This window comes from Lissotriton vulgaris, chromosome 3_2 (genome assembly GCF_964263255.1).
Source record: "Lissotriton vulgaris chromosome 3_2, aLisVul1.2, whole genome shotgun sequence".
In the NCBI taxonomy this organism is placed as follows: domain Eukaryota; kingdom Metazoa; phylum Chordata; class Amphibia; order Caudata; family Salamandridae; genus Lissotriton; species Lissotriton vulgaris.
This window is the reverse complement of record NC_141690.1, coordinates 68428345-68455861: the sequence shown is the minus strand read 5'-3', so window position 1 is coordinate 68455861 and position 27517 is coordinate 68428345. Positions and strand designations below refer to the sequence as shown.

The following is a 27517-nucleotide window of genomic DNA, read 5'->3' as shown; positions in this document are numbered from 1 at the left end:
TGGACAGATGAGGGGCTGAGGCAAGAAGTAGCCGGAAACCAGAAGAAGGAAGAGCCAGAAGCCACGCCCGTTGAAGTCAATGAAGGTCTGGAGAGAGCAGGAGTGCCAACGCCGAAGAATCTGTTCTCAGGTAAGTGGGAGGCAGACGAGCACAAGCACTGGGTGAGGCTCAGGGGCTGCCTTTTATAGACAGGACTGGGTGTGGTTCGAAGAGCTGGGTGTGGTTCGAAGAACTGGGTGTGGTTCTCACAAGCAGGTGTGCAGAGCTTCAGTTATTATGCTAATGAGTTGAAGTAACATGGCCTAGAGAGGAGTGTTATAAGCCTTGGTAAAAGCAAGGTCCAATGTTTTCTAATTAAGCCTTGGTAAAAGCAAGGTCCAAAGTGCAAACAAGACAGCAATGTCCAAACTTGTGTGTATGTTGTTCAATGTATTCACAAGTCTTAGGGAGGGGCTGAGATAACAAGAAAGGCTTTCAGTAGTATGTTTAAAGAGAGCTATTACAGAGACCACTAGTGCAATGAGAGGGGACATGCTCTTTGCTGTGCACACACCCTAACACCGCCAAAACCCATCTGCCCCACTGATCTTCCATCTTTCTCTTGACTATAAAACATTGTTTCTCCTGGAGAGTATCACAATCCCTCTGGTTTTAGCCCCCTGCTTAGTGTATGAAACCAACTGAAACCCCTCTGCTCCATTAAATACCCCTTTGTATCCTCTATGCGTGTCTCTTGCAAATATAAGAAATCCAACCGCATCGTTCTTAAAATTGCTGAAACCCATTGTCTTTTGACCTGGTCATTCAGACCACATACATTTACTGAAGCAATTTTAATACTCATTAAAACACCTCAATCAACAGCCCCAACCAGTTAACCGCTAAATCAATACTTAGATTCCACGTCTCCATCTCTGAGTTCCCTCTTTCTTTGTTCTTGGTTACTTTGCTACACCTCATGTCCACCCACAAATCTAAGGTGTCGTGCTGTGCCCTGTGCCCCCCCTTTAACTTCCCTCCGAAACCTCCCCCACCCCCTCAGAACCCACCCCTGTAACTCCCTCCTCCCCCTTACAGGCAAATAGGTGAGTAATGACCTATGTGTGACAGCTTATACTCGTAGCTAAGTCGCAACCCCACCCCTCCCTTTGTGCCCACTTTTTGTGCCCCCTTAAACTCCCTAATTCCCCTGCCAGGCTCATGATTCTCATTACCAACAGCAAACAACAAGGTGGGCCCCCTCCATTACCCTCCCTTCTTCGCCTTTAGCTCTGCCAAATAAATTTGGGCCTTAATTTTCGGAAAAAACAATTCGAACATGCCCCTTAACTATTACTTTGAGCCGAGCTGGATACAGTAAGTAGGCCTCACAGCGCAGTCTCTGAAAAGGAGGAATCAACTGTCTTAGCCGCCATCTCCTTTCCACTGTGGTGTGACAAAAGCCTAGGCAGGCGAAAAATAAAGTACCTTAAAATGTCCGCCTGGCATCTGGCCTGGCCTTATCCATAATTTTCTGCCTTAGAAGGTAGATGCCGACGTACACCAGTATCGCCCTAGGTCTATCAGATTGAGCCACCACCTACCCTTTCCTCTGGTTCAGAGGGAAACTATGTGCTCGCTGCACCTCCTTCTCCCAATTCCAGGAAGCCAGCTCAGGGAAGGCCCCCTTCAGAAGGGAGATGACAAAAGCCATTACATCTTGTCCTTCAATCCCTTCAGCCACCCTCAGCAGTCTGATGTTATTCAGCCACTGGCGGTTCTCAAAATCCTCGACCTTCCATTGCACATCCTCCACCACTTTCTCCTGTGCCTCTTTAAATGTCTGCCACTTAATGACATCGTCCTATAATCTTCCAGTTCTCTCCTCCACCTGAGTAACTCCGTACACCATATCATCATACAATGTATTCATCTTTCTGAGTGAGCCCTGTATATTCTTTGTCGCCTGTTTTGCTTCCCAGCTCTCTGACCGGGCTTCTCCCTGCATCTGTTTAAGTGTGGTGTAAAGAAGATCCAATGAGTGAGCCTGTGGTGAGCTACCCGGGTTATTATGCCCCTCTTGCATAGTCTTCGTGATATAACGGAGATGCAGCTGAGTAGTACCATAGAAGCTTTCTAGCAGCTTCCTTGTGGAGAGGACTCCCTGTCGACTTGGATTTTGATTTAGAACTATTTTTATGCTGAGCTTCCCTACGAACAGAGGGTGCCCTTTGTACTGATGAGTCTTCCACTGAATCGAGTCCTCAGATAGACTACCCTCACTCGACAGAAAAGAGTCATTGGTAAGAGAATAAAAACAATCCCCTTCTGGTGAGCCAATGACTGCTTTTGGATGGCTAGGCGCCTGCCTCTGCTTCGCAATTGCCAACCCTGGAGTCACCTTCTCTTTAGGGGGGATTACTAACTGACTGCGAAGCTTGAGACTATCAGGACTGTTTCTATCTCCCTTAGTCTTCCAGTCAACATCAAACTCAGGGGCCAAAGCATTTTCAATCATAATATTCGTATTTTCCACATCACTAAGTCCAGTGCCTCCTACCTCCTGCTCGGAACTCTGTGCACACTGTGTTCGAAGCCTGCCTGCTTCATCGGTGATCTCTCCGCTCGGCTCGCCGTGTCTGTCCGAAAGACCAGCTTGAGCCTGCAACACTGTTTGTCCGCGAGAGGGTTACATGATTTGCGGCGTTCTCTGCAGAAGAAACTCTCAGGGGTCCCATCGGAATCGCAGGAAAAGACTCCATCAGGATAGGCCGACGCAAATTGTTTTCGTTAGATTTATTAACACCATCATGTTCAGCCTTACTGACTTTCCGTATTGCGCCAGTATTAATGTCATTAGCACCACCATTGATAGCGCCGCTGCCATTGCCGGCACCAATATCCTCGGCGCCATCTGGTTTCTTAGTGACCACTCTTCAAGATTGCCCGGTACCTCGCACAGCCATCACCCCGGTAGCTGCTGCAGCTGCCACTGCATCCTTAATCTGCTTGAGCTCCTACTCCAGGGACAGACTGACCTCAGTGCTTGACCAAAACTGGGGGCTACATACATCACGGGTGGAGTCACCTCCCGAGTCCAGTACCGAAGCAGTTTGTGCTTCACTACCCAGTCAGACAGTCGATTTAGGAGGAGAGAGGTAACCAGCATCATTACATCCTCACTTAGAACAAGGGAGGGGAGGAGAGTGCTGCGACTTCTGGCTATGGCCAGTCAGCGGCCATCTTGACTCCACAACAGCTCCTCTCCTAGACCTAAAACCTTGGATAATGCTTTTAAGAAGGTGGCAGGAGCTTCCCAATCATCCACTGGTCTGAAATGCGTTTTAAACATATTCCATCTCCTAACACTTCGAAGTGTCTGCGAAGTAATATGTTTCAGCTATAAACAAAACATCATAAATAAAAACATACATTCTTACAACTTTATTTTTATGTTCTGGTTATATAGGTCACCCACAGTGATGGTTCAAGCACCACACTGACATTTGCAACAAAAATATGTTTTAAATAGAGAATATGCATGAAAGTCAACAGGCTTTCTTACATAACAGGCAACTTGAGTCAAAGAGAACCCCAAGCACAGAGTACATCACAAACCTAATTACTCGAGAGTATCCATTTAGAATACAAGTTTGCATAAAAATTCTTGATCAATCTCATGTGAGAATAAATATCATGTTTTGCTACTATAAAATTATAATATTTACTACTATTCATACACAAAGTTTTTGCAAGAAGGCAGTGTTTTACTAGTTTGTGAATGACTGCTCTTGCAAAAGAAAGCCACTACTTCAGGATAAACATATCTACGGATCCAATGAGAAGGAGCAAATTTAGTTATAGCCAAGCACAGGAAGTAACTCAGGCTGCACAAAGAGGACTGGCATTTCATGCTTGCAACCCAAGGCTACTTAAGAGAACAAAGGTCCTAAGCTCAAAACAATTTCTGGAAAAAATGAATGACATATGGACCACAATCGGACAACATGTACAGTTCTTCTAATACCCAGCCGGGCATAGAATTTATTTTAGGAATGTTTGACAAAAGGTCAATTTGAATCTTTCAATCACATAACAAACATAATATTGTTTGAAGTGAGGCACAAGCCTGTACCAAACTCATAAGAATAAAGAAAAAGTAGTGAAAAAGGGTGCAGAGGAAAGAATATTTTACATCAGGCAAAGGAAGAGTTGAGCAAAAAAAGTGGTACTGCTTTAGAATTTATATTAGCAGTATTCCCAGTAGTAGAACATACACCTAGCAAATCACAATAAATAACAATGTATGTCTACATAGCAGTGTCGACGGCGTTTCGATCCTATGCTCTAAAATAAAAGGATCATCATCAGGACTTAATATATGCCTGGATTTAAACAATTAAGCCTGTAAAGGAAAACAGGGGAAAACAGAGAGACAAACATATATTAGAGAACGCTACTCTGTTTTTTGCAAAGATATAGACAAGGAGTCAACTTCGTCACACAATATCTGACATGCACTTTCGAAATCGCAGTGCGGTGGATGGTGTTTATCTTCAATGGCGGCGATCAGAATAATGCGCAGTGAGTGGGGAGTGCCTATTTTGTAAAAGAGAGTCACTTCCGTGTGGGTGAGGAGATGACATCTTGTGAATGAACGAGCTACTGGGATAACGGATACACGACAAGTAAATGAGGCATTGGTGGGGGAGTGCAAGTCTAGAAAACATTTAACGTGAATTGTGCTAGATAAGAACGGGCGTACCCAGCGGTGGTTTTGACGCACTTTCATTTGATGTTGGCCTCGAGGGTATGGTTCATTGACGAGCGAGAGGCTGTGAATTAATGGACATGATTACCACTCTGATAAGGCTCGAGTTGGTGCTCGTGAGCTAACGTGATACTAGCTGCAACCATTACCTATGTCTTTAATGGCCTGGAGCGCCTACCCAATCCGGGCTGCCACGTGAAGAGGGAATAAAGTGATGAGCAATCTGCGGGCAAGAGATGGTCCAGATTAAGCACGGGGCACAGTGTGGATAATCATCTTGAGGGGCAGGGACTGGTACTCGCTCACCTTTTCAAGGGAAATTATATCCTGTGGCAGCGTCACTTGGCTAAATAAAGTTGAATGAGCGCCTAGTTTGGCGTTCTCACTCGGATTGCCGGGGCTCTGTAAATGTTTTCTAGACTTGCACTCCCCCACCAATGCCTCATTTACTTGTCGTGTATCCGTTATCCCAGTAGCTCGTTCATTCACAAGATGTCATCTCCTCACCCACACCGAAGTGACTCTCTTTTACAAAATAGGCACTCCCCACTCACTGCGCATTATTCTGATCGCCACCATTGAAGATAAACACCCTCCACCGCACTGCGATTTCGAAAGTGCATGTCAGATATTGTGTGACGAAGTTGACTCCTTGTCTATATCTTTGCAAAAAACAGAGTAGCGTTCTCTAATATATGTTTGTCTCTCTGTTTTCCCCTGTTTTCCTTTACAGGCTTAATTGTTTAAATCCAGGCATATATTAAGTCCTGATGATGATCCTTTTATTTTAGAGCATAGGATCGAAACGCCGTCGACACTGCTATGTAGACATACATTGTTATTTATTGTGATTTGCTAGGTGTATGTTCTACTACTGGGAATACTGCTAATATAAATTCTAAAGCAGTACCACTTTTTTTGCTCAACTCTTCCTTTGCCTGATGTAAAATATTCTTTCCTCTGCACCCTTTTTCACTACTTTTTCTTTATTCTTATGAGTTTGGTACAGGCTTGTGCCTCACTTCAAACAATATTATGTTTGTTATGTGATTGAAAGATTCAAATTGACCTTTTGTCAAACATTCCTAAAATAAATTCTATGCCCGGCTGGGTATTAGAAGAACTGTACATGTTGTCCGATTGTGGTCCATATGTCATTCATTTTTTCCAGAAATTGTTTTGAGCTTAGGACCTTTGTTCTCTTAAATAGCCAATACCCATGGTCCAAAGCCATTAAGTGGGTCCCCCTTGTTTACTTAAAAAACTTGAGCGCAATCGCAGGATTGCAAGGGTTTCTTCCAAATCCTCACACCTCGGTTTCCGAGGAAGGCCTCCCTAGTGCCCTCAGCACACCTACTTCTTGTTCTTTTATCTATATCTTGTATAACTCTCTTTCAAAAAAGGAATGTCAACCCATGTCCCACTCTACACTGCCGATTATATCAAACACCTATGTACAAAACCATCTCTGCTATCAGAGACTCCAGATATCCCACCCTCGACTAGCAACTCCCTACCTGATCAATTGGAAAAACTGAGGAAGAAACAGGTTCGGCTACAATTAATGATTCTTATGCTTACAGACTACTTAAAAGCAGAGGTTATTCCCCTAGGCCTCCAGGTTCGGAACATCCCGGGTATCTTCACAGATAACCCTAAATACACCACAAATTTTAGCTACATTGGTACTACATGTTCGAGACATTGGCTCGCATTGGGAATTGATATTGCCACAGAGACATTAGAATCCCTTGAAAAAGAAATAGCTGAGGTTCTGAAACAAATAAATGACTCTGATCAGTCCGCTGAGTGCAAAAAACTATTGGAGCAAGTGGACAAAACTGTAGCAGAATTCCATAGAATAGAACAAAATAAAAAATCTAACAAAATAAAAAAGGATATAAAATCATATAATATAGAAAACACTTACCCATATCTACAGAAGGATTTCTATACAAACAAACCCCACTTCAACCCCAACACAAGACCGTGGGGGCGATATAATAAACGACAGAACCTTGTGGGCTTTTCAGAGACCTCAGGAGACTCTTCCGATAGCTCGGACCCGGGTGAAGGGGGAAGCAACGAGAGACGTGGAGGAGGGGCACAACCCCCTTTTTTATCCCGAGGCCAACCGAATACCCCCCAGCGAGGGAGGGTGAAGAAGCCTCAGCGTTGGTTCAACGCGCACGGCGAACGGAAGACTCGCAACAATTTCTACCAATGGTAGTTGATGCGCCCAATATTGAACCTTCCAAAGAAGTAATCCCAATTTTCAATTTATCAAATCACAACCTGTGCGGTCCGGAATTAGAGCTCCTCAAAAAAGGTCTCTCATTCGTACCTACTGTTCGTCCAAATTTCATGGACCTACAGGCTGAACTCCTAAAATTCTTCAGACTTATCCGTCTGAAAGCCTTTTTTCAGTTACACCCCTCCCCTATGAGTTGTGTGAATACCCCCTTTCACCCACCCTCTACATTTCTACCCACGGCCAGTATGATCCCCGCAGAAATTCTGACCTTCGAGAAATTGGTCATAAATGACCTGGCAGAACTAGAAAAAAAGAAACTCTACATACCATACAATATCTCAAAAGCTGAGAGAGAAGCAATTGACACACTAAAAATAAACTCCTCACTCGTAATCAAAAGTGCGGACAAAGGGGGTGGGATTGTCCTCCAAGACCTTGACGCATACAAAACGGAGGTTCTCAGACAATTAGGCAATACTGACCACTACCAACGCCTACCAGGGAACCCAACCAAGGAGATCCAGGCCACCATCATAGAAATCACTTCCAAAGCTAACAAGCATTTGCAATGCAATAGGTCTCGCATTATTTAAGTTTGAGCTATTAGCATTGTAAATGGCAATTGTTTTTTGCTTTATGCTATAGTTTTTTTTTTACATAAAAAGCTTCATATAAAATATGTTTTATTAAAGTTATTTATGCAGTATCTAAATTTTGTTTGCATAAAACAGTATAATAATATCTTAGTAAAAAAGTCAAATATTTTAATGGAAATTCACCAAATGTTCATTTATGTGTTGGTTTTGAAAATAGCTAAATTAATAGCTTTGTCATTTACAATGCCAATAGTTATAACTTTCGCAAATGTGACACCTATAGCATTTGTAATGCAACATTTGTATTTACGTGACTTAGATGTATTGATATTACAAATAACAATGGCTTTTAATGTTTTTTAATACTTAATAAAAGTGATTGTAATTTATAATGGCAATAGCTTAAACTTTTGTAAATAACTTTTGTGAAGATTATGTTCAGTGTATTTTATTGTAACAAAATCCAAGAACAGAAGTGAAATATTAACATCTTTTTGTGACATTTGTAATAAAGCTTGAAACATTGAGAGAACATATTTGTGCTGTGGTGGTGCTGAGTGATGCTGTGGTGGTGCTGAATGGGGCTGTGGTGATGCTGAGTGATGCAGTGGTGATGCTGAGTGATGCAGTGGTGATGCTGAGTGATGCAGTGGTGGTGCTGAGTGGTGCTATGGTGGTGCTGTGGTGGTGCTGAGTGATGTTGTGGTGGTGCTGAGTGGTGCTGTGGTGGTTCTGAGTGATGCTGTGGTGGTTCTGACTGATAATGTGGTGGTGCTGAGTGACTGTACTCACTGTCACTCTGCACTCACGGTCACTCTGCACTCACTGTCACTCTGCACTCACTGTCACTCTGCACGCACTCTGCACTCACTGTCACTCTGCACTCACTGTCACTCTGCACTCACTGTCACTCTGCACTCACTGTCACTGCACTCACTCTGCACTCACTGTCACTCTGCACTCACTGTCACTCTGCACTCACTGTCACTCTGCACTCACTGTCACTCTGCACTCACTGTCACTGCACTCACTCTGCACTCACTGTCACTCTGCACTCACTGTCACTCTGCAGTCACTGTCACTCTGCAGTCACTGTCACTCTGCACTCACTCTGCACTCACTAATTCTGCACGCACTCTGCACTCACTGTCACTCCGCACTCACTGTCACTCTGCACTCACTGTCACTCTGCACTCACTGTCACTCCGCACTCACTGTCACTTCGCACTCACTGTCACTCCGCACTCACTGTCACTCTGCACTCACTGTCACTCCGCACTCACTGTCACTCTGCACTCACTGTCACTCCGCACTCACTGTCACTCTGCACGCACTGTTTCTGCACGCACTCTGCACTCACTGTCACTCCGCACTCACTGTCACTCTGCACTCACTGTCACTCTGCACTCACTGTCACTCTGCACTCACTCTGCACTCACTGTCACTCTGCACTCACTGTCACTCTGCACTCACTGTCACTCTGCACTCACTGTCACTCTGCACTCACTGTCACTCTGCACTCACTCTGCACTCACTGTTTCTGCACGCACTCCGCACTCACTGTCACTCCGCACTCACTGTCACTCTGCACTCACTGTCACTCTGCACTCACTGTCACTCTGCACTCACTGTCACTCTGCACGCACTCTGCACTCACTGTCACTCTGCACTCACTGTCACTCTGCACTCACTGTCACTCTGCACTCACTGTCACTCTGCACTCACTGTCACTCTGCACTCACTCTGCACTCACTGTTTCTGCACGCACTCTGCACAACATCTAATTATTTTAGTTCCTAAAATTATCTTGCAGAGTAACCTAAATTGAGGACTGTCAGGAAACGCAAAAAGAGTCTGCAGAAAGAAAACCGTTTCCATTACACCAAACATTACCAAAGGTTTGCAACTTTTTCGCTGAGGGGGAATACTAAGGAAATACCAATTTTAGGCCTGAATGTGCTGTTTGTCACGTAGTAATATGTTCCCAATATGTGCTGCTCAACCATGACAGCCAAAACTACTTCTACCATGTCATTTCCGAGGGGAGCCAAATGTGCATCTGTACGCTGTTTGGATCTGGGGGGAACATCATGCCCGCATTCTGAGTCTTTAACGAGCTCCGTGGAGCCCACCTTTTTACACTAAAAATAATGCAGGTGATACAGGTGCAAAACGGAGGTTGGGCAGAAGATCGGCATGTCATTTAATTAATAATTGATGATAATCAAATGCCATGCCGATCTTCTGCCCAACCTCCGTTTAACACCTGTATCACCTGCGTTAGTTTTAGTGTAAGAAGGTGGGTCCACGGAGCTCGTTAAAGAAATCAGACATAAAAAGACAAGGCAAAGCCTTCTCTCTGGCTGCTTTAACAAGCTCCGTGGAGCCCGCTTTTTTACAGTCTGGCTTCTTGGCTTGTGTATCACTGCCGTACTCCTGTTCTCCTGTTCTACTGAACAGGAATCCCTCCCATGCCAGTTCCTTACCTTACTTGCGAAGAGGATCCCACGGTGGGCAGCAATAACGTGCCTCAAACGGTCAGAGGCGAGCTGCATATGCCAGTAATGGCGACTACTACGCCTGTGAAAGCACGACTCGTACGTACGTGCGCTCTTGGGCCAAATAATTTTCCCGGATTATGCAGGCAGCAAGTTTTTTGCGCTGCAGCTGCAATAAGGTCAATTTTCCCAACGTGAGCGCGGCGCCCCTGGCTGCTCATGACGGCGCACCGGGGCGCCGCGGCGCACAGTTTGGGAACCACTGTTCTAAGCATTTTTTATGCAGCGTAGTTTTGCGCCGGCCTGCGACCAGGAAGTCAGGCAGGCCGGGCGGGACAACCGGAAGTAGGAGGGCGGGAGCCTACCCCGCCTCCCACGGAAGAGCCGCGATTGTTTGGCGCACCGGAGCAGGCAGGAGCCTACCCTGCGCCCCGGTGCCGAAGAAGGGAAGAAGAGTCTTGCTGCCGGTGGGAGCCGCTGCACTGAGGATGCCGGTGAGTGGGGCGTCGCCTTGTTGGGGGGGGGGGGGGGGGGGGCATCTGTGCGCGCGCGCGGCGGCGGACTGTGTATGTGTGTGAGCGTGCATGTGTGTGTGTGTGTGTGTATGTGTATGTGTCCTGGAGTCTGTGTGTATGCGTGTGTGTGACGGGGGGGGGGGTTGCCTGTCTGGGTGCCTGCGTGTCTGTGTAAGTGTAAATGCGTGTGCGTGTGTGTGGAGCCGAGAGGAGAGGGGCTGGTGTGTGTTGGGGGGATCTCTGTGTATGCGTGTAGGTGACGGGGGTGTGCCTGTGTATGCGTGTGTATGTGCGCATGCGTGAGTGCTGTGTATGCGTGTGGCTGTGATGTGCGCATGCGTGAATGTTGACGCGCGTGCACGCAGCTCAATCCAGCCAGGATAAGCTCGTCACAGTTTCTTGTCCCTCATTCCCCCGTGTCAGACAGCTTTAAGTCTCCAGCCTGGACGCATCCTTCGGATGCGATGTCCAGGCGAGACCTAATGAAGGGTTTCTCAGCAAAAAGGAACACAACTTCCTGAATGTAAAAAGTCCCCGCACTCCTGTAATTTACACTCTACCCAAAGTTCACAAAAATATTGAACATCCACCAGGTAGACCCATTGTGTCAGCCTGCGGATCAATCTTGGAGCCCTTAGGGGCATACGTGGACTTTTTTATCAAAGATTTCGTTCCTAACACTGCTTGCTACATCAGGGACAGTATGTCGATGATCAATCTGATAGAGCACCATCCCTTCGACCCTACTGTTAATACACTGTGTACCCTAGATGTAGAATCTCTTTACACCAATATTCCCCAAACAGCTGCATTATTGGTGATCCAAAAAATCTTAGACACACGACCCCGTCCACACAGGGTCCCAAGCCTCTTCATCCTTCAACTGCTTGAGATATGTCTCTCAAAAAACTTTTTCTCATTCGAAGGGTCATACTACCAACAGATCAAGGGGACATCCATGGGGGCTATTTTTGCCCCCAACCTAGCCATCCTTTTCATGGATGCACTAGAGACTGGTGTCATCCTTCATAACAGCAATCCATTCTCTGCAGGTATCTCCCTTTGGCGTCGCTACATAGACGACATCTTTGTAATTTGGAACTTGAATCTTGATGTGCTGTACCAGTTTCTCCATTGGTTAAACAATAATTGTGCAGACCTCACTTTCACCATGACCCATGACAAATCACAAATAGCATTTCTTGACCTGTCAATATACCACCAGGAAGGCGAACTGCTCACGCGCCTCTTCAGGAAACCAACTGAGCGGAATACCCTGCTTAGTTATGAGAGCTGTCATCCAAGAGCATTAAAAGACTCATTACCCTACTCGCAGTTTCTGCGAATAAGGCGTAATTGCTCCAACAAAATTGACTATTTCAGGGAAGCAGCAGTTTTATCAAACAAACTGAAAATGCGTGGCTACCCAAGAAGAATCGTCAAAGCTGCCTCAAAAAGGGCTTGGTATTGCCCAAGAGATGTCCTTTTGACACCAAAGCTAAAAGAAAATAAAGACAGAATTGCATGCGTGACCACTTTTTGCCCCGTATCTAATAAAACCAGAAAATCAATCTTGAAGCACTGGCCCACCATAAATGCTGGAACAATAACCCTGGAGAGACCCCTTTTCGCATTTAAGAAAAATAAGAATCTCAAAGACCACCTGGTGAGGGCAGCCCTACCAACTCCCACTCCCCGTACCACCATTGACTCCAATTGGGGGTTGCCACCACTGAAGGGTCATGTAAAATGTGGACATTGCATTGTTTGCGACTTCACAATTGAAACCAGGAGTATTAGCCACAATGGGGTAAACTTTGAGTTGAAATCATTCACAAACTGTAACACTTGCAATGTTGTGTACGCTATTTTCTGCCCATGCAACAAAATGTATGTAGGCCAGACAAGTCAAAAGGCCAAGACCAGAATCAGCCAGCATCGCAGCAGGATAAGATGCAATACACCGAATGCTCCCCTGGTAGAACATTTCACCGAGTTGAAACACACAGCAGATGACATCAGGTGGACCATCCTGAAGTCCATCAAACTTCCGCAAAGAGGAGGGAATTTGTCCCAGATAATGAACAGAGAGGAACTGAAATCCATCATTCAATTTAATACCATCAGGACTGGTTTGAATAGGAATGAGGACTGGACTAATCTGCTCTGATTACAATGATAACACCTGGCAGCTGGTCCTCTGTATGAAAAAATGAAAAAATGTACATGGATGTAAATAATTATTTTATATACAGTATACTGAACAGTATTTAACAATAAGTCATTTGGAATTGCATGTGTCCTTATTTTCACTCTTTGGGCACGCACCCTAAGCACTTATAATTCACCACCTTCCCACTTCAATATGGCCACCGACAAGCGAGCCTCTGACCACAAAAATACGCAAAAGTAATCCACACTTTCACTTCTGAAAATGCCGTTCGCCATCAATTTATTTATGTTAAACCTTGGCCCGTTAGGGGTATGTTATCATGGTGCACTCCTGGCATTAGTACCTCCAGGCACGCGTGGATACTCTCACCACTCCAACATGTCCGCCGCCAACACGGAGGCTCACATGACCCAAGTCACATGACCGCCACCCGTTCAAATCCCTGCGCGCAGACTTCTCCACACGGAAGCTGCAACGCCAGCGCGGAACAGATGCATCGGCATCCTGCTTACAGCGAGGTAAGACCTAGCCCAGCCCCTGCCCGAGCCCGCTGCACTGACACCCTCAGCAGCAAGGCACGCTCTACCCTGACGGTATCTCTCTCCCCTTTTATTGTAGCGGATTGTTTTATCCAGCGACCGCCGCTACAGAGCCCCGGCAATCCGAGTGAGAACGCCAAACTAGGCGCTCATTCAACTTTATTTAGCCAAGTGACGCTGCCACGGGATATAATTTCCCTTGAAAAGGTGAGCGAGTACCAGTCCCTGCCCCTCAAGATGATTATCCACACGATGATTATCCACACATGATTATCCCCGTGCTTAATCTGGACCATCTCTTGCCCGCAGATTGCTCATCAATTTATTCCCTCTTCACGTGGCAGCCCGGATTGGGTAGGCGCTCCAGGCCATTAAAGACATAGGTAATGGTTGCAGCTAGTATCACGTTAGCTCACGAGCACCAACTCGAGCCTTATCAGAGTGGTAATCATGTCCATTAATTCACAGCCTCTCGCTCGTCAATGAACCGTACCCTCGAGGCCAACATCAAATGAAAGTGCGTCAAAACCACCGCTGGGTACGCCCGTTCTTATCTAGCACAATTCACGTTAAATGTTTTCTAGACTTGCACTCCCCCACCAATGCCTCATTTACTTGTCGTGTATCTGTTATCCCAGTAGCTCGTTCATTCACAAGATGTCATCTCCTCACCCACACGGAAGTGACTCTCTTTTACAAAATAGGCACTCCCCACTCACTGCGCATTATTCTGATCGCCGCCATTGAAGATAAACACCATCCACCGCACTGCGATTTCGAAAGTGCATGTCAGATATTGTGTGACGAAGTTGACTCCTTGTCTATATCTTTGCAAAAAACAGAGTAGCGTTCTCTAATATATGTTTGTCTCTCTGTTTTCCCCTGTTTTCCTTTACAGGCTTAATTGTTTAAATCCAGGCATATATTAAGTCCTGATGATGATCCTTTTATTTTAGAGCATAGGATCGAAACGCCGTCGACACTGCTATGTAGACATACATTGTTATTTATTGTGATTTGCTAGGTGTATGTTCTACTACTGGGAATACTGCTAATATAAATTCTAAAGCAGTACCACTTTTTTTGCTCAACTCTTCCTTTGCCTGATGTAAAATATTCTTTCCTCTGCACCCTTTTTCACTACTTTTTCTTTATTCTTATGAGTTTGGTACAGGCTTGTGCCTCACTTCAAACAATATTATGTTTGTTATGTGATTGAAAGATTCAAATTGACCTTTTGTCAAACATTCCTAAAATAAATTCTATGCCCGGCTGGGTATTAGAAGAACTGTACATGTTGTCCGATTGTGGTCCATATGTCATTCATTTTTTCCAGAAATTGTTTTGAGCTTAGGACCTTTGTTCTCTTAAATAGCCAATACCCATGGTCCAAAGCCATTAAGTGGGTCCCCCTTGTTTACTTATGCAACCCAAGGCTACAGCATGACAACTTTGAACGTAGAGGAAAACTGTTAAGCACCCTATGCCCTCTTCACCCATGCCCCACATTGATTATACTAATGCAAAAGCTTGTCCTGAATCGTGCTAATAAGCACCTCCCATAAATTAAAAAAGGAAAAAGATATACAAATTATACTAATCATTCAACACTTAGCCACACTTACTGTGTAAACAGATGCTGTAAATAAATAATGATGAAGAATAATAAAAACTCTATAATATTTACTTTGAGACATACCCGATATTTTTATTATGTCCAACATTATGGAATTTGTTATTTTGTTCAAAAGGCTGGACCCTGCAGCCTTTGGCTGGACTGCAGCAATGTCCCCCGACCTTCCAATTCCATGTATCAACCTACACAAAGAAGCAAAGAAGAACATATTTATTTAGCAATTCATAAGAAATGTGTGTTGAAATGAATTTTCATGTTATAAGAATAACAATAGCTCAGTCATAAACAGTTCACACATGCACATGAAGTGGCATCCCTTCAGGTAAAGATAATATCCCATTCATACATACTGTTGGAAACTCATTCTCGAGAGGTAATAGAATTTAACGGAGGATTGGCGAACCCGGAACAGAGACATTACCAGTGTTGAGACCCAGGAGAATTTTTCTTGCCCTGCCCAAGGGCCCTGTAGGAGTTGCCTCCTGACGCCGCCTCTTCCTGAGAAGGCATCTGCTAAGGCAAAGACTTTGACCCAGGTCGAGGGCCGGGGTAACGCTTGCCCCACAGTATTGTAAAGATTCAGACCTGCAGGAGTGTCTCTAGCACTACTTGCGCACCTTCCCCCAAGAAGCAACACAGAGGCTGCACCTCGCATGCCCCAACTAGCCTGACCCTGTGGTCAAGATGGGCAAAGTCAAAGCAAAGACGGGGGGGGGGGGGGGGGGGGGAGAACACCGGACCAAGACAGCGGCAGAGCCGATCCAAACCCCGGGAAAACTGATCAACCGCCCGGGGTAGACCCAGGACAACTGCAGTGAACTAAAATACTAGGAGCTATCACGGAAACTAAAGCGACACTCCATCAAGACATTAGCACAGTGTCAGTGGAGTTGGGTCTGCTATGGGCGGAGCAGCAGCAAATGATGTAGAGGGTCAAAACAGCAGAGTCCTCGACTGCAGACCTTCCCCCTGCACAGCAGACACTAACTCTCCAGGTTGCTGAGCTCACCGACAGGGTTCGCACTTTGGAACATAAAGCTGAGAATGCAGAAAGCCGCAACCAGAGAAATAACATCAGAGAGGTGGACCTGCCCGAAAGGACAGAAGGCTGAGATATGGTGACCTTCCCGGAAACATGGCTAAGCTCAGTCGTCGCACCAGATGGGTTGTCTTCATTCTACACCCTTGAGAGGGCGCATCGGGTGCCGGCGCGCCCGCCCACTCTGAGGCGCCCCCTCTGCTGGTTGTTTTCAGGCGTCTGCACTACAGGGACGTGCTGTCTGAAAGGCCAGGACTGAGTGCCCATTTGTCGTAGACAATTTTAATGTTTCTGTTTTCCCTGAATTCACTGTTGAAACACAGCGGCGTCAAACATCCTTTCTCGAGGGCAAGAAGGCCCTATGGGAGGAAGGCCTACATTACTCCTTGATGTTCCATGCCTGCCTGCGCATAGTGTTGGATGGAAAGACGCATTTTTGGAAGGACCTCAAGATGGCATGGGAATGGCTGGGGACCTATAAGTCTGGGAGACCACTCCCTATAGCAGAGTTCTTGGGGGAGTGCCAGGAACACAAAAGAAAACAAGAAGGAGACTCTAGAAGAGCCCTCCAAAGAAGCAGAGCCCATCACAAACTGAGAACGAGAGGACGGAGGCGCTTCAGGCCGTGGCTGAGATTATGCAGTCAGCTGAAGCTGCATCGGAAGCTGGCCCTAACTCGAGGAAGGGGACAGGGGGCACAGATTTAGACTCCTCCTGCAGCAACAGTGTCATTCTTCCAACAGTGACCCCAGGGACAGCATATGACATCATATGACAATACATAATGCGCAATCACGTTAGTCTCTCCCCCCGTGCTAAGAGGTGCTTCGAGAACTTTGTGCCAAGGTTTGTCAACGCCTTGGATTGGGCTGGGCCAGCACAGGCTGAATGAGAGATTGCTGCTTCCAGAGCCCAGCCCCCCCACTAGGATCAACCCCTGGCAGGGTGTGGTTCCTTTCACCGAGATAGAGGTTGGGTGGATGGTAGTTGTCAGACTGCTCTGGGATCGGGAGTTGTTGTTAGTGGGTGTTTTTATCATGGTTTGGTTTATCATTTTAGCAAGGGTGTCAATGTAAGTACTGGCATCCGCACACAGTACATTGAAACTTTGACATGAAACATAAGGGGGATGAGTTCGATGGTGAAGAGGCATAACCTACATAGATTTTTGAAACACTGAGTTATACAAATTGCCCTGCTAGAAGACCTATCTGTTTCCCGTGGCTGAAGTCCAGCCATGCCCCCAAGGTCTACCAGCAGATATTAACTGGACACCTAATACCTTTAAAAACTTGTCGATCCATATTTTCAATTCTCTGGAAGATCTCAAGGAAGGAAATTAAGATAGAGCTCTTCGATCCCTCAAGGCATGTGTCCCATTTTGGTGCTCACTGCGCTTGTCCCTTTTGGCCAGAATTTCCCTGACCAAAATGGTCATGCTACCACGCTTATTATACTTTATCAACCTCCTGATATCTTTACTGACAGGATGGTTTAGACAACTAGATTCCCTGCTGAGAGATTTAGTCTGGGGGTGTAGGGACGACAGAGGGTCTCGCTAACAATGTCGCAATGCCCCATGACAGAGGGCGGATTGGAGGCCGAACTTTGAATTCAACTTCCTGGCTGCCCAGGGTCCCTGTTCAAATCATTCAATTTTCACGGTCCGGCTGGACAGCATTAATATAGTAATAATTTAGAGTCTAAATGTATTCTCTCTTTTGTGCATTTCCCTTTCAGGGACTACTGTCTTTGTAACTTACTGATACCCAAGGTCAGTGTTCACCAATATTGGGTTCCCCTGTTGCTTTAAATATACAGATGCAATGGCTAGCACAATGGTTGGAAGGGGTGAACCCGGAGAGGATTACACGATGGCGACAGACACACACCCCTCCCCATTATTGGCTAAAATACTTGCTCAAACCATTACTGTCAATTTTAGATCAGTACTACACCACTGCCTTGCAGTGTTGGAAACGATGCTTGGCTAAAACAGCGAAGACACCCTATTATACACCGACACTACAATTGAGCGGCCTACCTCATGGTAACCCCTAGACAGTATTTACCACGGATCAATTAGCGGCATGGCTAGAGGAGGGGTGGAGACAGTGGGGGACTGCTACCAGGAGAAGGCCTTAACGCAATTTGAGGCTCTAGTTGAAGGAAACAGCCTTCCACCAGGGCAGTTTTTACAATATGAAGCCCTCTTATGGACCTTCGGGTCGTTGTGGGGAAGGGGCCGGGAAGAATCGGAGACACATGCAGTATTACACTCATTACTCACATGAGGTACAGCCAGCCATCAAGTGAAATGGTTTTATACATCACTGCAGGGAGCATCCCTTACTCCCCAACAGAAACAGCTGAGATGTTGGGAGAATGTCCTGAGTAGGGAACTAACTGATTCGAAAAGCGCAGAACTCTGTCCTCGCATAAAGGGATCTCCTGTAATACCAGGCTGAAATTCATTCAGTTCAATTATGTGCAAATGACATACATTACCCCACATCGGATCCAGGTGACATATTGGGGGGTGGGGCGGGGGGGCCACGGGCATGCCCTAGATGCAATCATAATGATCTAGATTTTATACATATGATCTGGGTCTGTGCCGGACTGCTCCCATTCTGGGATGCGGTCTTACTACTGAAAACCACGGCTGTGGGGTGTCCACTTGAGGCTACAATAGAAGTTTGCTTGTTAGGACTCTTTCCCAGACCACCTAGAAGAAAAGTGGGCAACAGATTCATAGACCTTGCCTTGATATTAGCTACAAGGAGGATAGCCATGTCCTGGAAGTCCTTCATTGGGTCTTCGGTGGGACTCTGGAGACGGGATGTCACTCATTGGGCAGGGGCAGAGGGTAGAGTTTTGGTCCAAGAGGAGTCCAGAACTCCCAAGGGTCAACCCCTAGCAGAGCAACGGAGGGCAGTGTTGTACAACTGGGGGCACCCGACACAGACCCGGGAGGAGGGTGATGGGATTGCAAGGGAGAATAACCTACAAGGTGGGGACGCAGGCGCGGCTCAATGAATATAAGGTGTATAGAAACACTCTTTAGGAGGGCAGTAGGCATGAAGCTAAGAACCTCCGGACATGTGGGAGGAAAGTAGGGCAAGGATGAAAGGAAGCAGACTAAAACCCATTACTATTGGCAAACCCTCTCTCCTCACATGTATTAAAAGACAGGTACAGGTGTGGGGAATTAAACATTAATGTAACAGCGAAGCATGGAAGTAACCCTGAGCACCCCGGCCCCTTGTAATCAAATTTTGCTGACAGAAAGCTGTAATTGTAGCAGCGACTAGCCCCTTGCAAGCCTCTTTCTGTTGTTAGTTATTTGGTTAATCGTTTATATAGTAAACAAAAAACAGAAAACACTCCTGTGAACATCCTCAATTCTTGGGATGATTGAAATATTTGAAGGCAATCCTACACAAAACATAAGGTATAGAATGCCTGGCTGTTACACTGGAGATACAGAAAGTCGACACCAAGAGACATTGTGATGTGTTAAAAACTTCAAATGAGAGAAGTGCAGACATAGGTTTTGGATGAAAAACACGAATTTCTCTATATATTATTGTCTTCTTTTGTGATATGCCAAGCAAAACCAACAGAATGCATATGTAACGCTGATGATAACCTAAATGGCAATACAAATATGTTTGAATAAAAAGTATTGGACTGTTCATCCAGTACTTTATTCAAAGATTCAACTTGCAGTGAATGTATCTGCATCAGCCTCAGGAGAGAAGCCTCTGAAGATTCATAAGCAGAACCGCTGCTTAACTGCCACTCTCCCTCCTGACTGGGCTTAAATGGCAAAGCCTTTGGAACTGCTTCGTTACCTGACCAGAGGAGAGAGGACATTCTTACTTGCCTGTGAAAAGCTAGACTGCACCTGCTAGGAGGAAGGACTCGATCCACAAAAACAAAGTGAAAGCCAGTCTTACTTGTAGGACCAGCATAGGGAGGTTTCTACTGACAGGCAACCAAGGAGCCATATTAAGTCCAGCCCAGCTGCTATGAAACCTCACAACATCTGTATCAGTCACACCATCCCTTTTATCAGCCAAGAAGGACACAGGCTTGCCACCTCCCCGACCTTCTTGTACCAAAGTGGTGCCTGTACATACCTCATGTGCCAACCCTTAAGGTCTCGAGAAATCTGGACTTCAACCTCTGGCCAGGTGTGTAATATTGTTAGGATGACAAAGTGTTCTGAATGTAAGAGACGAGTGTGTCTGCTTGCCCATATGTACTATTGTTTGAATCCCTAATGCAGATTTTCTGGCATAGGCAATCAAGGATCATGCATGTGCGCCATGACATAAGCCTGTCTCACAGATTGCTGCCTTGTAGGAACGAGAGGGGTGTCCAAACCTCTACCCTCATAGTGGTGGAAAGCAACTGCCTCCACAAAGAGTTATGCAGCAGTCATGTGGTGGTGGCAGCATAACCTGTAGTAATCAGTAGGGTAAAAAGGACCTGTTCACTCCTGTCACTGGAGTGAAGCCTACTGTTCAGCTGCTGTGTGCTGAATTCATCCTTGGCCTACATCAGGTAGGTGTGGAGTGCTGTGCAGCACAGGAGTAGTGACTCTGGGAAGGGTAGAGAAGTACAGTGCAGTATATATGTGGTTAGTGCTTGTATGGAGTGTATGTATGCCTGCGGAGAATACATTACATGAGAGATGTAGTGCTGTGCATTGAGTACGCAATGGAAGCAAGTGCTGGATGTATAGGTGCCTGATGAAGTACAATACATGAAGGGTAATGTGTTGTGCCGAGCGCAAATGGTGTCGCAGTATGTATGTTTGCAAATAGCAAATCCTACCACAATACAGAAAAGATACAGTACCGAATAGTGGACGGAGACTGAATGTGTGTGCTGAATGTAGGTGTGTTTATAATAGCACAAGGCATTGAGGTAACGTGCTGGACAATAAGTGTACTGTAAAAGTACACTAAGTGTAAGTGTGACTACAATCGTGCATTACATGGAGAACTCTGGATTCCATTTTGGGAAGCGCAGGCCTGCTTGGTGAAGACATGACGAGGAGTGTAACCCCCACCCCCCACATAGATTTGTGTATTCCTGTGAGCTGGGTGAGACACACACTGTAAGAAGAAAAAAAAAGACTCAATTTACAATTCAAAAGAGTGTTCTTTGATTCATGATCAATCACAAGGGCCTGGAAACATATCAGGAAAATATATGAGACTGATAAGGGAATCAAACAGTAGAGGTGGAGGTTTGGGATTACATTTGTGGAGCACATATCACTGTGGCTGACATCCAGGTGTGAACTCTGGTCACTCCCATGAATTTTGTTGTGGGACAATCAGCTGTGGAGTCTTGCCTGATGTGACAGTCTTTCATCAGGAAAGAGAAGTGTCCACTTCAAAGGAAGCTGACCCTCAACATAAAACTCAAAGACGCTGAGCCTAAACTACATTTAGACGGTGAGGTTGTCATCCACTAAGCAACCAGATGGGCTGTGTAAGAAAGGGAAGCTCTGCAAGACTTGTGCATGTAATCAAGAGTAGAGGCAAGGGCCTGCTAGTCTCTCTGCTGGGTTGGGGTCTCACCCAAGACACCAAGATCACTTTCCCTGGATCTTAGAGCACCAGCACCTGCTTCCTTTCTCACAGGGCACACGGTGTGTCCTGTGAGAAAGAGGCGATCATTGGAGGGAGCGAGGTCCATTGGCAAACCTTGTGAGAGGATTCCCCGAGCAAGGTGTGAGACTGTGCACCAACTGCATCGTTGTACGTGTGCAATGAAGGCTCGACGACCACCGTACGTCAGGAGAGGGCCGCCAGAGATAAAGCTGTGAGTTAAGCACCATGTGAGGCTGGAAGAACCCGTACTGCGAAGGGATTTGGGTCCCTGCCTGAAAGAGAGACAGCCTTTGGTCAGTAGGCTGGACGCGCACTGAGAGGGAACTGCTCTGAATGACCACTGGGGACTGCTGAGGACACCGTGAACAACGGCACACCCTCATTGGGCTACAGTCGGGAGCTGATGAAGCAACTTACCCCATTCTGCCCCTCGATGGGTAAAGACAACTTAAAGCATCTTTGCAAACTGAGAGCTGTTTCGACAACTGATAAGAACTCTGGCAGCGCCGCTCAGGAGAGAGAGCCTGCACCCCCTGGTGCTACCACATGGGCTGAGAGCAACCCGACTTCTCTAAGCAAAGTCGGACTTGCGGATGCTCACACAGAGTGTGTCCGCTGCATCGCATGAACTGGGTCACTCGGGCCCTGGGGGTCTCGCTACTAATGGTGATGCAGCACTATAGACACTTTAAGCTAAAAACTGAAGAGTAAAAGGGGAACTCTTGAGTACAGCCTAATAGTGAGCATTCTGTGGATGCGGTCACCAGTCAACAGGGAATCACCTCAAATACGTTAAAAAAAGAAGAGTGGGACAGGGACTTAAAACGACTAAATCCCCAACCTAATGGGGGGATTATGCTGTTGCTTCTGAATGTTGTATACCTTTGCATGTGTAGAGTTAGAAATAAAATACTTATTTTTCGTATAAAAGCAACTATTTGACTGGACACGGATGTATTGCTTGTACTGTTTGCACTTTGAGTTATGAGCCTTGTTAACTGACTTGAATCTACATGTCCCCACTGAGGGAGCCTCGCCTGCTCGACCACAACTACCACTGAGAGTCAAATGCAGAAGGGGTACTTGGCCCAGTTGCTCGGGATCAATAGTAGGTCGGGCCCTGGGACATCATGAGCAAAAGGCTTCAACCACCAAGGTAGAGCCCAGTAGGCCCTGTGTGCCCTATGGCCCTCTTAAAGGGGTTGTGACAATAGACAGCAAGCAGTGGGGTGTCTAATGTTTGAGCCAAAAATACAGAGGCGGCATTGACTACTTCCAATCTGAGCCAATACTGCACTAAGTCCAGCTTTTTTTTCTTATACGCACAAAGGCAACATATTTAGGCAATGAAGAACCAAGGTTTGGGAATTGGCCTCCGCACCATGTCCATAGATCACATGAAGAGGGTGGAGGATACTCAGGGGCAGAGAGGTCCTTGTCAATTTTATTAGGGACCAGTTTGAGATACTGGGTCAAAGGGAGGAGGCTGTAGCGGACTCTGGCGAGGGAAGAATGGTAGGAACTCAGGAAGAGTGCACAGTGGATTCAGGCTCCTGGATATCCTTAGCACAGATATATCCCAGACACATGCTCCAAGTGTATCCCCTTATGCATTTTCTAGAGTTTCACCAAGACACTCACTACCTTTAGTTTCTAGAATAGCTCAGGTTTGGACACCACCTCGAAATTCCAGGGTACCACTGTCCCCTTTTCCAGGGGTAAATCCCTTGGTTGGGTTGAGTCTAGCAGAGACCATGGGCCTCTAAATGTATGAAGTATGGGAAGGGGTCCCAGTAAGCATGAAATAATAACAAAAGGATGTATAGAAAATCAGAAAATCAGAAAGACAAATCATGAAAAATGTATGAAAGCAGGCTTTTTGCATGTGTCCCCCTACTTTTTGCCCCCATTTGAACTACTAGATGCTAGTTTCCGACTGGAACAGTGCACTTAAACTTGCTAACCAGGCACTAGTGCCTGTGATCCCACCGTACAACTGAAAAATGTGAATTGGCAACCTTAATTGGCAAGTACTTCAACCCCCTTTCTAAGTCCCTGGTAAATTGTATCAGTTGTACCCAGGGCATGGGAGTTAAAGGGGTCACCAGGGCCTGAAGCACTGTTTGTGCCACCCTGAGTGACCCAAGTAAACAGATGAAAGCCAGCCTGCCATTGCAGACTGCAGGTGCAGTGGAAACTGCTCCAATTCGACTTTGCCCTCACCATGAGTGGCAAGGTCACAGCACTAACTTTGCATTATACTAAAGGTGAAGACATCAACTGCAAACGTATATGTCGCTATAGTACCTTTTCCATTAAGGGCTACTATAAGTGATCAGCAGTTCAAAGGATAGCATGGGCTGGCACCTGGGCACCCTCAGGTTGCCAGTTCCATCATAGTACTGCCGAAATAAGTCAGGTTTGGTATCAAATAACTTGCCTCACCACCCCTGACAATTCTTGCTCAAGAGTCTATATGGCATGCACCTAGGTCGCTACCTTAGAGGCTGCCCATCGGGTTGCCCTAGCCTTTCATGCGCTCTGGCTGGCAGCCCACAGCTGATACTGCCAAGACAGGAATCTGACCCACAACCAGGAGGAGTTAAATCTCCCAGGAGTCAGAAACAATGGCCTGGACAGGAAGGAGGTGATACCTCCCTCCCTGACAGGATGGCTAGTGAATTGGCACATCAAAGCAGGTAGCTTCAAAGCTTTCACCGCCTCAGATATGCATCACGGTTGCCTCTCAAAGGTAAGGAACAGCCGTCCCCTTGCCCCCAGACCCATTTGCACCCTGGCAAGTGGGAAAATTATGTAGTCAAGAAGTGTACACCCCTAAAAGTCTAGCCACACCTCGAGAGCGAGCTACCTGGTCTGTTTAGTTAAGGAAGGTTTCTGCAATTTAAAGTGGCAGAATAGAGTGGGTAGAAAAAGAAGCACACCGCAGATGTGGTCATCTCAGGGACGGATTAGTCAATGGGGCTAGTAGGCCATTGGCCTTCTTCACCCACACCTTATTGCCCCTACATCTAGGATTTAAGGGGCACCCCTGATACGAGAACCTCAGTTCTGATCTGACTTGCCAAAAAGGACAAAGAAGAGACCAGTGTCTGCAATAACAGGACCTGTACAAAGCAAAGGTGTGGTACTCTGCACCTGTGGCAACCTCACTGGAACTGCACAACTGCAACTTGACCCAGACCAAAGAATGGTTCCCCAGACAGTGGGACTCCTTTGAGAGCCAAAGCAAACTCCAGAATCCCTTGGACTAGTGGCACTAGTCCTCTGCACACAGCAGGTAAAAATGACGTACCGGAACCAAAGAATCGCTGGCCCTCCGACAACATGCCCAAAAGTAGTTGGTCCAGTGCATTGGGGGAAACATAGTACTGACCTCCAACAAGTTTTTAACATATACTGTTTTCCAGCGGACGTCGAAATAACTTTCTTTTGAACTTACTGTGGCCAATGTTTGTTGGTTGCCAGTATGGCAACCACCACCTTTATCCAATGCTGCACCTCAAGGGAACTCTGCAAAGCCTTAATCCGACATTAGCAGTGGCTTTGTGGTCAATGTTTGCACCCGTTACATCACCAGCACTGTGTAAGTGTTAAAACCAGCTGCCCCCCTGCTCCGACTTCAGCACCAAGGACAGCCAGGACAGCTCTGTACCCATGCTTCTCGAATCAGGTAAAAATCGTACTGACTGTCCTTAATCCTCCTTGGGTTCCACTCAACTCGACATGCAAGTGACCGATTGTCACTAATACTTTTTACCACTGACCGCAATGTTAAAGTTTAGCAGTATTGATCTGCAGTGATTTAATTTTGCTTATAAAATCCATAACTCCAGTTATATTTATCTGATTTACTTCATTTTGGTGTCTACAATCAACTTTATTTTTTGAAGTTGGAGTCGGATACCTTTCGAGACGTGTCAATTACTTTTGGTAGTCAGAAATGCTTAACACATGTACGTTTAGTAACGCTGGACAGCTCTTAGCCACTCTACTAGGACTTAGCCAAGGGTTTATTATTGGGAATCGAAGGACCATCTTTGGGATATTGTGAGAGGACTGCATAGTGAAGTCTAAACAGCATCAATACATAATAGTCCACCTTCCTACAAGAACACCAAAACTGAGGATGATGAGAAATTCAGAGAGTTCAAGAGGGAGAAGCTGAGATTAGCTCATGGCAACAAGAGGAGAGGAGGAGGGAGAAACAGGAGGAATTGACACCAGAAGAGAAATTGTGAGAAATGTAGGGGAAAAAAAGAAACTGAAAGGGAAAAAAGCCCTTGAGAGAGAGAAACTTAAGACAGCAGCAATGACCAACCCCTCTAGGATAAGTGACTCTACTTCCACTTGAGGTAAGGTCGTGGTCAGCGTTCCAAAAATCTTGTGCACGTGTATGTGGAAGGTCAGGTTATTTTGGAATGGTTTGTGAGATTTGAGTTGCTTATAAAGCACAGGCCCTAAATGAGGTGTCCAAGGCAAATGCCTTAATAGTGCGTGTGTCATTGGAAGGACAGCAGTCACTGAGAGGATGCCTATGGCAGAACAGACGGTCTTGGAATGAATGACGGAAGTTCTCGGGTGGTTTGGGCTGAAGAGGTTAGAGAGATTCTATGACTGCAAGAGAGCGAATGGTGTTCCGTTTGGCCTCATGGTGTATTGTGTGATTCAAATGAGTAAGAGAGATGGAGGCCAAGGATGATCAGTTCCTTAACCAGCTGATAATGACAGAGTTGCTCAAGGGGGAGTGCTCTTCGCCATTTAGGCAATACCTGTCTGGTATGACAGAGCGGGATCCAACAAAACATGCAGTGTTAGCTAGTAAGTGATTAGCTAACAAGGTTGCCAAAGGGCTGGAGCAGCATCATTTCAAGCCAAAGGGGAAGAAGAACTCTCCACAGAATGATCCCAAACAGAAGGGTAAGGGCCAGGGTAATTCTCATGGGACTTGAGAGGGACCCATTAAACACGGCAATGGTGTATTCAGTAAGGAGCACCATGAAAAGGGAAGGCAAGGAAGCCTTTCTAAGTCAAAGGTGTGACTTGTTTTAAGTGGCACAAGATGGAACATTACACGAGAGACTGTCAAAAGAAGGTACTTGACTTAGCAACACTCATGTAAGCAAGCACGTTACACGTGGGTGAAGGTATCAGAGAGGGACTGGCTGCACTCAACCTAGTGGATATAGATACTTGGAAGAGGTACCCAGATGCTCTGCAGCACATCAATCCAAATACAACGGGATTTGTGCAGGAAGCTAGTATCAATGAGAGTAAAGAGCCTTCACTAAGGGATACTAGAACCTTTCATACTGTGGTTGAGAATAAGTACCTTAAGCCTGAAGAGATACTCCCTGGAACTAAGGATGCAGGTTTGGTAGCCAGTAAAAAAGAGCATGGACTATGCTCCTGCCAGGTTGAGATTGGGCTCAATGGCAAGACTGCCATGATTGATGTTGGGGTAAGGGAAAAGCATAGAGCAGGATATCTCATGGGCAATGTTCTGATTACCCCAGGCATTGTGGCTGGACCAGAAGCCTTTATGGCTTAAAAGGTCAGCTGCGTTGACCAGAGAACAGGCTGCAAATCAATCTCTGAGTGAGGCTGGGATCATTTCTGAATTGAAGGTACCAGGGTAAGGCAGTTTGCAGGAAAGGGAGGACTCACGAAAGCCAGTTGCTGAGGAGGTCATTGCTTCTGCTTCAGAGGGAGAGGAGGATGAGGCTCCTGAATGAGACCATTTACTGGAGTCAGGGTTGTTTAAAGATTTGCATGGTTTGTTAGATGGTGGAAGGCCTACCCAGAAAGATTTCGGCAAAACACAGGAAAGAGTGCCCTACGCTTGTGGGACTGCAGAAGGAAGCC

General features: G+C 46.1%; 1 protein-coding gene across 1 annotated transcript in view; it reads right to left on the bottom strand.

Moving 5' to 3' along the window:
• Window positions 1-27517, bottom strand: part of SEPSECS (Sep (O-phosphoserine) tRNA:Sec (selenocysteine) tRNA synthase) — a 270729-nt gene that overhangs the window by 188785 nt on the left and 54427 nt on the right. Inside the window, exon 3 of the mRNA XM_086964015.1 lies at window positions 15026-15144. Within this exon, the coding sequence (XP_086820141.1) occupies window positions 15026-15144 (119 nt within the window). The remainder of the gene's footprint in view (window positions 1-15025; window positions 15145-27517) is intronic.